Here is a 12,125-nt window from a genome sequence, read left to right as displayed (position 1 = left end):
ATAATGCCCCTCTTCTTTCAGAGTTCATAGTCTAGCAAGGGAAATATCAAAGGCACTTAGGATAAATGTTTAAATTGATAAATAAAAAGGAAACAAAACATTAAAAAGCAATTTTGCTTTCAAGAATTAAAAAAGTAGGCCGGCGCCGTGGCTCAATAGGCTAATCCTCCACCTTGCGGCGCCGGCACACCGGGTTCTAGTCCCGGTTGGGGCGCCGGATTCTGTCCCGGCTGCCCCTCTTCCAGGCCAGCTCTCTGCTGTGGCCAGGGAGTGCAGTGGAGGATGGCCCAGGTGCTTGGGCCCTGCACCCCATGGGAGACCAGGAAAAGCACCTGGCTCCTGGCTCCTGCCATCGGATCAGCGCGGTGCGCCGGCTGCAGCGGCGGCCATTGGAGGGTGAACCAACGGCAAAAGGAAGACCTTTCTCTCTGTCTCTCTCTCTCTCACTGTCCACTCTGCCTGTCAAAAAAAAAAAAAAAAAAAAAAAAAAGAATTAAAAAAGTAATCAGAGATGCACTAGTCTTTTTGAATCTTGAACATGATTAGAAATTGATAAAAATCATGTAAATTCTAGGTTTCACCTACTACAGTGATAATGGCAGTGAGTTGCAAAGTCTGGGGTGAAGACTGAATGAGATTGTGTGTCAAAACTTAGCCTAGTTCCTGGCAGAGACCTGTAGCTCCCTATGAATATTCATGGTTATCATTATCATCTTTGTGATGATTGAAGCTCTCATGGTAAGACTTAAAGATTATTTCTTGTATCTTCGAGTGTCTATAATTAAGAAAGTGCTGATGGTGGCAAAAGAAACCAGCACAATGCCATTGGTAATGGTAAAGCAGAGAACTCTGTTTATCTTAAATTACAGGTGTCCATGTCGGAAGATAATATCTGTCCCTAGAACTGGTCACTTTGGCTTTCAGGAAGACTTTGATTTGGGTCCATAGCAGGATTGGAAGTATTGCACTCTGAATTATTACCCCAGACATTTCTATGCTGATTTTATAAGTAAAATCCTTATTATCTTGATTATATCTAATTAAGTGATATGATCATTATAATAGTTTGACCAACTTAATGTTTAGAGCTTAAAAATGTTTTTGTGTACATCTTTTTGCTTTTTCAGTATTTACCTGATCACTTTTTGGAGACAATTTAACCACAATTTTTTTTTAACTTTTATTTAATGAATATAAATTTCCAAAGTACGACTTATGGATTACAATGGCTTCCCCCCCATAACGTCCCTCCCACCCGCAACTCTCCCCTTTCCCACTCCCTCTCCCCTTCCATTCACATCAAGATTCATTTTCGATTATCTTAATATACAGAAGATCAGTTTAGCATACATTAAGTAAAGATTTCAACAGTTTGCGCCCACACAGAAACATAAAGTGAAAAATACTGTTTGAGTACTAGTTGTAGCATTAGATCTCAATGTACAGCACACTAAGGACAAAGATCCTACATGAGGAGTGAGTGCACAGTGACTCCTGTTGTTGACTTAACCACAATTTTTAAATTCTAAGATTGCCCTTTGCCTCCAAACTTTCTCTCTAAGACCTCCTACTTTTCTTTACTATCAGAATTTCCCACCAGATACCATTCATGCAGAATGTTCGATATTAAATGTTCTTTGATGGAATACCAGCAATTGGGAGACTATTTTTCAATTAGCACATTTTTTATTTAAAATATTAAGAAAGAAATTTATTTCTCCCTGACTCCCTCATTTTCATTTAACTTTAGAAATAATCATTTTTCAAAATGAGGCAATCATCATTCTCATACATTATTCATCACATTTTGTCCTAAAATATGGATAACTGTTTATGTGCCACATAAACATAAAAATAAAAAACACATACTGTAAAGAATAAATAGGACTCTATATATGCATATATATGTTATATAAAGTAAATGACAAACAAGTACATAAAGTAAAAAAAAGTCAATATTGAATTGAACTCAAGTGGTCCAATACTTTGATCATACCAATAATAGTAAATGAGCTCAGCTTACTGATTACAATAATTTTGGATGTCTATGTGCACAAATAATATATGTTTATACAAACACACAAATGGACACTCAAAGTTTAATCAACAATTATAGGAACACCTACTGTGTTTATGTGTTGTAATGAAACATTCAAAATAATATTTTTTTTTTGGACAGGCAGAGTGGACAGTGAGAGAGAGAGACAGAGAAAAAGGTCTTCCTTTTGCCGTTGGTTCACCTTCCAATGGCCGCTGCGGCCAGCACACCGCGCTGATCCGATGGCAGGAGCCAGGTACTTCTGGTCTCCCATGGGGTGCAGGGCCCAAGCACTTGGGCCATCCTCCACTGCACTCCCTGGCCACAGCAGAGAGCTGGCCTGGAAGAGGGGCAACCGGGACAGAATCGGCGCCCCAACCGGGACTAGAACCCGGTGTGCCGGCGCCGCAAGGCGGAGGATTAGCCTAGTGAGCCGCGGCGCCAGCCCCAAAATAATATTATATTTTGTTTAGGGAGAGCTCTCACACCTTTTTTAAATGAATTGAACTTAGATACTATAATTTTAATGAGCTAATATTTGAAAATCTAAATTAATTATGAAAACCCTGTGATTCTTATATATTTCCTTTTGTATTCTCCATTCCATTAATGAATTTTCCCCTTCCAAACATACTGAAAGAGAACTATATGGTAATCAAGTTCAACGGTCTGGGGATTTAATTTGCACACATTTCCTACTGTTGAAAATTGTCATTCTTTTTCTGTAATGTTTTATTTTAAGCTCTGTCAGTCATATTTTGATAGACGTGTATTCCACTTTACTTTTTCAAAAATAATAAAAGTTTATTAATAAGACAAAGTGCTTATGAACAACAATGATTAATTTTAATGAGGGCAATGACTGAGTATATGTCATGATTCTTAATGATTCATAAAATAGCAAGTCCATGATTTGTTTCTCAATGAATTTATATTGGTATCTGCCTTTAATAACAGAGTTGAAAAAGATGTCTCCTTGAAGAAGTGCATACTTGCCTGAGTTTGCTAAATCATACTCAGTTCCATTGACTTTTAATATGCAAGCCTTACTTTTCCTGTAGCTTTTTTCTTTTTAAAAATTTTTAAATTTTAATTTTTAATTAGTTTTAACAGATTCAACATGATTTGTAGATACAATACTAAGAACATAATGATATTCTCTTGCTCCTTTCCTTTGTAGTTACACTATTAAGTATGAAATCAAATACATTTTCTTTGTGAAAGGCAAATAATAGTTAATAATAAAGGAAAAAATCTACATCTCCTTGATAATAATCACCTGTTTTTCGACTCTTGTAATAATATCAATATAAGGCTATACATCTCAATATAGTATTTAGTTTCTATTGTATGTTATATGCCATTTTTCATATTCTTCCATCTTTTTTCTTGTATTCTTTTACTCTCTTTTACTTAACTTGCTTAATATGTAGCAGGTATTCAAAATGACTTTCACCTGTGGGCTGAATTAATATGCTGTTCTATTCAAAGGCTGCATTATTCACTCCACATTGCGATTCAAGAGCAATTACGCTTGTGTGCAGGATCAGGTCAGATTAAAAGTATATTGTCTTTTATCAAAAGCCATTCAGTGTCTTACATGCTCAGCAAAGAAGAATTAAATGTTAGCCTTTGATCTTTAATGTAGCTGGAGGAAATCAAAAGGCTAATAGTTACAAACACGTCTACTTCAGAAAGTACTTTAAATGACTGGTATTGTTAGGGAGTGGGCCGTAGTCAAAACACTCCAAAATCATGTTCAACTAGAGTCCATGGGGCAGACTGAAAGGTAGGCCTCCAGTTCAAATATTTTAAGTTCTTTTCAAGAATGGTAGGGTTAATTATGAGACTGCTTTATGTAGCAGTTGTCACATCCTTATCATCTCCACTCAGAAGGTTGCCAAAAATGAATTTAGGAAAAGGGATCAATGTCAATAACAAGACATGGGTATGCACTGCCCAGATTCCCCTTTGGAGAGAAACTTGCCTTCCAGCCAACGGAGTTCTTGTAGCATATCATTTCCTTCTGTATTGGTCTTGACTGAAGAAAAGTCCCCCTGTCCCCAGCCTAGGGGTGATCCTCACTGGAAGCTCTCTGGAGGGTTGGCCAAAGCATGGTCAGGTCTCCATTGGAGTGTGACTTCTCTCTTTACCCAATTTCCCTTCCTTTTGTCCTTTAGCAGTGGTCAATCCCGAAGATGAAATATGCACTCCCAAGTCTGTCTCAGTGATAGGAACGAACTGTGCTCTCCCTAAATTCGTGTATTGAAGTCCTCACTCCCAGTACTTCAGACTGGAGCTGCGTTTTTGAGATAGTATATTTATTTAAAGAGTTAGTTAAGTTAAGCTCAGCTGACCCAGTAGGACCTTTGTCGCTGTGGGAGGAAGCTGTCAGGGCACAGAAACACACACAGAGGGAGGATGCCATAAGATGCACAGCAGGAAAGCAGTCATTTACACACCAGAGAGGCCGCCCAAGAAACCAGCCCTGTTGACACCTCCATCCCAGAGGCCTCGCCTCTAGAACCCTGAGAAAACACATTCTATTATTTAAGCAAACCAGTCTTGGTACCGAGTTACTGCAGCCCCAACAAACTAACACACTTAGTTTCTGCTTCCAGAAAAACCTACCAGGCAGACAACTTTGATAGAACCTACAGTGAAAAGAAAGAACCACAAAGTAATCTTTGGGAGGGAACTGTCATGAACATATGTGCCATTAGGACATTATGATCTATATATTTACATTGAAGAAATAAACTGCGCTATTTTTTAAATGACATTTTGAAACAAGAAGGCAAAAACCATGGACTGTGTTTATTCCCTTAAATTGGTGCAGGAGACTTCTCGTTTTCCCGTGTGAAGAATATTCCTTTCTTTCTTTCTCTCTTTCTTTAGGGCTCTGTGGCTTATGTTTCCCAGCAGGCCTGGATTCAGAATTGCACTTTGCAAGAAAACATTCTCTTTGGCTCCACCATGCAGAAGCAGTTTTATGAGCAAATTTTGGAAGCCTGTGCTCTCGTTCCTGATTTGGAGCAGTTACCAAATGGAGATCAAACTGAGATTGGAGAAAGAGTTAGTAAAATATATTTTATCATACGCAGAAATGAATGCCACTCAGCTGTGCTAATAAAAGATACCCTTTTTACTGAGGACTTGAAGAGCTGTGCAAGTATAAATTTAAGAAATCATTATAGTACTCCTGTGGACAAGATGGCAGCATTAACAACAGCTAATTATTTAAAATTGACTGGAAAGTAGGTTCAAAACCAGTAGGAAATTCTGTTGTTTGTAGCCACATAGGGGAATAAAATCTTCCTAATTAGATCAGCAACACTTCCATTTCATTTGCTGGCACAATGCTGTCCACTTTCTAATGAGTGAATAATGATTCTGTTTTGTCTTTTTGTTTTTTTGTTTTTTTTTTTTTTTCCTGCATCTCTTGTGCACAAAGTCCAGGCTACGATGAGAACGAATCTTTTTCCAGTGGTGGCATCAGGTCTGGGTTCTGTGGAGGCCCTGAGACAGCACTGTTAGGAATATGCCTACTTCACCTTGCCACCTTCCTGCTGAAGAGGGCCTTGTTTACCAGTCACTCCTGGGTCCTGGTTTATCTTCATTGTGATAATACTGTGCCATTACTCTGTTACATGTTTTGCAGTGAAAAAAAAAAAAATAAGAGAGAGATGAGATCATGACCCAGAGTGTGAACCCAGAGAGATTATCCCCAGCCCCTGATAGAAATCCTCATTAAAATTAAACGTGAATACAAAATAATCTTCAGTCTACAATTCATGTGTGCTGTAAAGATGGATAAATAATTCTTCCAGAGTGATTTTAATTCTCAAAAGAGAGTGAGCATAAGCCATTATATAACTTGATAAAATTAAATAAATTAATTAATTAATAAAATGATAAAAAAAAGAGTATAGAAAATATAGAGAACTTACCTTTTATCTAGGCTTGCTTCATTCATAACCTGCTATTTTGCAAATGTACTTTCTCACTTGTATTACGTAAGTATATTCTTCCACTTCCTGAATATTTTCTGGCTTTTACGTATCCCTCAGCAAAGTTGTGGTAGCTAAGATCAGGCAGAAATATGACTTCTTCAGGCCTTTTAATAATACATTGAACAATATGCTAGTAAACCCATCTACAAAGCATATTATGTCTCACAGCGTATAACTACCAAGAACTTAAAAAGAAAGTTTGAAATTAGGAAACATAGATTTAATATAGGCATCAATTGCTATTGCTATTTATAGTTTTTTCTTTTTATAATGAAATTTCTCCTCATGTGCTGATGCACATTAATGCAACATGTAATTGAGTATCTCAAAATGAAATCTGTTTACAGCTTTTTTTGTGAAACAACCCAGACAATGAGACATTTCCCTCACTTTTATTTATCTTTTCTTTTTTGGCAATCTTTAATTGTTCACACACAGTTTATTATATGCCACACACACTTTATTATATGCCCTTGTTCTGCTATGGGGTACACAATGGTAAGCAAGTGAGCTGTCACTCTGCCTTCCAGGGATTTACAGTCCAGTGGATCTCTGTCAGTGATATCCACCAGCTATCTTTACCAATATTAACTGATCACCAGTTGTCGAATACTCAGTATTGGGAATACAAGGATGACTCAGATAGGAACTAATAGGATGGCGAGAGAGATTGACTTGGCTATTGCCAGTTTTACCAACAAGACAAACAGCAAGGCAAGAATGAACCCCTTCCCTTGGCACACTGGTTGGAAGATGACTTTCTTTTTTTATGATTTATTTATTTATTTGGAAGCCAGAATTACGGAGAGGCAGAGATAGAAATAGAAAGGTCTTCCATCCTCTGGTTCAGTCCCCAGATGGCCGCAATGGCTGGAGCTGCGCCAATCTGCCAAGAGCTAGGAGCTTCTTCTGGGTCTCCCACATGGGTGCAGAGGCCCAAGAACTTGGATCACTACTGCTTTCTCAGGCCACAGCTGAGAGCTGGATTGAAAGTGGAGCAGCCGGGACTCGAACCGGTGCCCATGTGGGATGCCGACGCTGCAGAGGAGCTTTAACCTGCGCCACAGCGCCACAGCGCTGGTGCCCTGAGGATGACTCTCCAGTGGAATCTGTAGCATAAGTAGGCTTTAAGTTGGACAAGGAGGGTGTGGGCTCCCCAGCAGAAGGACTATCTTCTGCCCAGTATAAAATGACATATTAGCCTGATTGGCAAATCAGCCACTTGAGGACAGTATTGTCAGAGTGGTTATGGAGATGAGTTAATACCAGAATATGAGCATCTGAGATCTATAGTCAGGAATTTGTTACTGCTCAGGAATCATGGGAGTGGGGAGATGTGGGAATCCAAAGTTTATATGCAAAAATATAAGTGAGGACAAAGCAGAGAAAGGATTGGAGAAGGAAGTGATTGGATAATAGCTGATATTGATTTTACTTAGTACTATATTTGTTCTAAATATTTTTACATTCATTGAATGCTCATAGCAAAACCATGAATTGTAGACTAACAATCACACACACATCACATTACTTTATACATGTGTGTGTGTATATTTGTTATTTTTCTTGCCTATCTCTCTTGTCAGACTATGAGTTACTCATGACAGAAGTTCTGCTTCATTTATCTTTAAATCCCAAGTGCTAGCCCAGCACTCTGAATATAAACATACTTGGAGAAGATGAGAAATGTGAAGAAGGTGTGATATTTTATAATTATAAGTCACTGGTTAAATTCTGTGCTGTACTGAAAACTTAACACTAAATATGTAAATACTAACTATAAAATAAATCAAGTAAATTAGGCCTGGCCTCATAATTCTCCATACATGGCTGTACATGTCAAATTTAATTCTCACACGAGGTGATATATATTCCCTATTTTTGCTTCTGAGAGTTGTACTTTTGCCAACAAGACTTGTACTAATCTTTCTCCAGGAGAAAATAGGACATGTTGATTACTGTTTTGGTAATTCAGCTATTATTCTCAATTTCCTACGTGTCAATTTAAAAATGATCACTGGTGTCAGTATACGGTTGGCAGCCAAAAGACTTGTTTAATATTCCACAGACACGGCTTTTCAGAGTGAGGGATTTGGAAACTCTTTTCTCCTTGCTTGTTAGCATCTCCTTTTGAGAATAAGCAGTCAAGAAAAAATAGACTCATCTGTTAATTTGCACAAATGAGGGATACTTGGAAATAGGCTGGGGTAGACCTGGGAATCCATGGGTAAGTAAATATTCGAGCTTCATGATGGTTGGTTGTCTATCTATGCTGCAAAATAAGATTGAATGCAACTGCACGTGCTCTGAGATCCACATGCTCTTCTCTGGTCTTGTTTCTCTCCTGCTCTCTTCTCAGGGAGTGAACATAAGTGGTGGCCAGAAGCACCGAGTCAGTCTGGCCAGAGCTGTCTACAGCGGGGCCGACATCTACCTCTTGGACGATCCCTTGTCTGCTGTTGATGTCCATGTTGGAAAGCAGCTTTTTGAAAACGTGATAGGATCCTCAGGTCTTTTGAAAAACAAGGTAGCCATAGTGTCATAGAAAACAGGAATTTATATTTACCAAGTATATGCCATGTTTGGCAAATTAAATCAATTCCTATAGTTATAACAAATGTCTAATATAGGATATATCACTATTCCTATTTTAAATATAAAGGAACTTTATATGTCGCTAACTAAATAATGATGTGCGACTGTCTTACTCAGTTGAACCCAAGATAAAAGTTTCTCATTCACTTGTATTTATATATATATATATATGAAAAGTAATATGAAAGATTTAAAAATAAAGAACCTGAATTTTGATTTGGGTCAAATACTCTTTGTAATTGAACCATATATTACAAAAATAAGCAAGGATGACAGTTATGGAATTACTTTGAATTTTCTATGAAATTGATTCATTTATAATGAATGAAAATTACCTGAACCAAAGAGTTAAAGTCACATTTGCGAACTATTTCCTTGTCTTGCAGCACACCATCATTCATTGTGAAATATATAGATGTTGTCTTAAACTGACACTATTAAAAATTACCCATTGAAATAATGAAGACAGAAAAATGGACTGCTGCTTTCTTTGAAATAGATCCTTTGTGCCAAAATTTTTTGTAACTATGGAATAAAACATTTTTGTCTTTCAGACTCGTATTTTAGTGACACACAACCTCACACTTTTGCCACACGTGGATCTTATTGTTGTCATGGAAAATGGCCGAGTTGCCCATATGGGGACACACCAAGAGCTGGTGTCTAAAAGCAAAAACCTCACTAATTTCCTTCAGGTCTTCAGTGACAAAGAGGATGGTAAGGACACAATGAAAACTAAGCCTAGGATGCTGTGTGTCTACTCATTGTAAATGTTCATTAATTTACTGATTTCTGCTATGTGTTTTTCTTCATCCACCCTATGTAATTTCGATGAAGGGCACCTTCTTTCCATATAAAAGAGACAAACACAGTGGGACATGTCAGTTAACATGCAAGTTCATTTAATAATTTCAAGACAAATTTTAAATGTCCCAGAGTCTCTTCCTTCACCTATGAACTGATTGATTAGGCGATCTATAAACTCTATTTCAGGTCCAGAGGATAATGGTTCTAAATATTCTCTCTCCTTTAAAATTCATAACATTGAGAAGAGTTCATGTGAAATAAACAGTAAATATTTAAACACCTGAGTTGTAATATAACACACTGAGAAGGAGAAACAGAAGAAAAATGATCCAAGGAAAGGCAAAGAGAAAGATATTTGCTCCAAGTTGTTTTTTTTTTTAAGATTTATTTATTTGAAAGAATGACAGATGGAGAGGGGAAGCAGAGAGTGAGACGAGAGAGAGAGAGAGAGAGAGAGAGAGAGAGAGAAAGGGTTCTTGATGGACTGGTTCACTCCCTAAATGGCTATAACAGCCAGGTATGAACCAGGCCAAAGCCAGGGGCCAGGACTCCATCCTAGTCTCTCACAAGTTGGCAGGGTTCCAAGTACTTGAGCCAATTTCTGTTGCCTTCTCTGGCACATTAGCAGGAAGCTGGATCACAACCGGAGTAGCTGGGACTAGACCGGCTGTGGGATGCCAGTGTCATTAGCGGTGGCTTAACCCACCGTGCCACAATGCTGGCCTTATTTGTTCCACTTTTAAACACTGACAGTTATTTTTATTTACTAATTCTTGTCACCATAATCCTAGACTTCAAATTTCATATCTACGGATGCTTTAAAACACTTGAAATGGTTTGATCCTTACATAATGTTTAGGATGCAGTGATGTTTGCAATCCAGTGTTATTGTAAGATTCCTCAGAGATCCACCCTTGCCACTCTGTAAGTTGGATATGCCATTGCCCTTTATTTATAGGTATGGAGATTTCTCATGAAGACTTTCACATCATGATCCTTTTCCTATACCAGAATGCCGCTGCAAACTGTAAAACTAGCTAACTATTTTGAAATTTCACCGTTAAGAAGGAATATAGAGCTATGTCTCATTATTTTCTGCATGAATTGGCATCTATCAACTCTCTTTACCTTTTACCTAGATATGAGGGCAATGAAACTATGAAAGCAGTTTATAATAAGACCAGTGCAATTCATTATTTTAATGTCACAAAATCCAAATCCAAATTTATTCTGCTGATATGTTTCTCTTAAACCTAAGCTAACACACACTAGTTGTGTACTGCTATGTTTTCTTACTCCTTGTCTTTACTTCATTTTCACATTGCAAATATTCTATTTGTAGGTACATTAAAAATATTTGATGTGTCATCATATGACTGTAGTCATTCTTAGTGAAAGAAACACCTCCCATTTTCTTAATGGCTAGTGTAAATGATTCCTTGCCTACTCAGTCAGGCTGTTAATTTATGTTTTATGTATAGGATAGATATGGCTATTAGTGCCTTATAGGACTACACTGAGGTAGTAGTATATTATTTTCTCAATTTCCAGAACTTAGGTAGCCTCGTGGTAGACAAATAACAGGTGTACAGCAGATATTTGCTAGCAGTTGAATCTAGAAGTGAATTTCATTGGCAGTTAATAGGATGATTTGGAATGCTATGAGCCAGTATCTCTCTTTCTCGTTTTTCTTGATACCATTTATTTTGAAGGCAACATGATATATGAGGGCACTACAAAAAGCTCATGTAAACTGGAATTAAAAGATAAGCTTGTTTTGGTGCAAAATTTTTTTAAAATCCATGCATAGTTGTTTTCATAATACATATTTTTCATGTTTGTTTTAGAGATGCCTTCTATGTATAAATTTCATTTTTTTCTATAAAAATAATTTTATTTATTAAGTTCAATCATTGTGTACAAACCCCTTGATGTATGTTTGAATAAATCGCATTACTTTGGAAAATATAGCTCTAAAGTCAGGCAATGTGTGAATTTTAAGCTCAGTATTTACCACAAAATAAGAAGTGTGTAATTTCAAAGTTGTGGGATTTGCTATATAGAAAACAGATTAAAAACAAGATTTTTCTTGAATTTGGTTTGACTCACAGATGCTAGTTATCACCTCCCCATCAGAAATATGCCAATCAGAAAAATGTAATTTGAGCTTTTTCTCTAATTCTCTTAATACTTCTGTCTTTTCTGTCAAAATTCAGGAAAATGGAAAGTAGAGATAATTTCTGTACTAGAAATAGAATGTTGTTTTCTTTTAAAGATTTATTTATTTATTTATTTGAAAAGCAGAATTACAAACAGGAGAGTATAGAGACAGAAAGAGAAAGAGAAAGATCTACCATCTATTGGTTCAGTCCCCAAATGGCAGCAATGATAGAGAAGACATGTCTGTTTTCCGCATAGCAGATCCCGGGGCAGGCGCAAGCCGGAGCCAGGAGCCAGGAGCTTCTTCCAGGTCTCCCACATGGGTGCAAGGCCCAATCACTTGAGCCATCCTCAGCTGATTTCTCAGGCACATTAGCAGGGAGCTGGATCAGAAATGGAGCAGCCAGGACAAGAACCAGTGCTCATATGGGATGCTGGCATCACAGTTGGCAGTTTAATCTGCTATGCTACAATGCCAGCCCCATAGAATGTGTTTTTGAAGATCAGTTTTT

At 37.4% G+C, this 12,125-nt stretch overlaps 1 protein-coding gene across 3 annotated transcripts in view; it reads left to right on the top strand.

The window, feature by feature from the left end:
- The window catches only part of LOC100346553 (ATP-binding cassette sub-family C member 1), a 105,587-nt gene that overhangs the window by 57,189 nt on the left and 36,273 nt on the right, over positions 1–12,125 (top strand). For all 3 annotated transcript variants that reach the window (XM_002716653.6, XM_008267130.5, XM_070071921.2), the window contains 3 exons: positions 4,937–5,113; positions 8,411–8,578; positions 9,201–9,363. In XM_002716653.6, coding sequence (XP_002716699.4) covers positions 4,937–5,113; positions 8,411–8,578; positions 9,201–9,363 — 508 coding nt within the window. The remainder of the gene's footprint in view (positions 1–4,936; positions 5,114–8,410; positions 8,579–9,200; positions 9,364–12,125) is intronic.

The sequence above is a fragment of the Oryctolagus cuniculus genome, chromosome 4 (genome assembly GCF_051225735.1).
Source record: "Oryctolagus cuniculus isolate XC-2025 breed Fujian yellow rabbit chromosome 4, ASM5122573v1, whole genome shotgun sequence".
NCBI classification, from domain to species: Eukaryota; Metazoa; Chordata; class Mammalia; order Lagomorpha; family Leporidae; genus Oryctolagus; species Oryctolagus cuniculus.
Note: the sequence above shows the minus strand (reverse complement) of the source record. Positions and strands in the feature narration are given on the sequence as shown.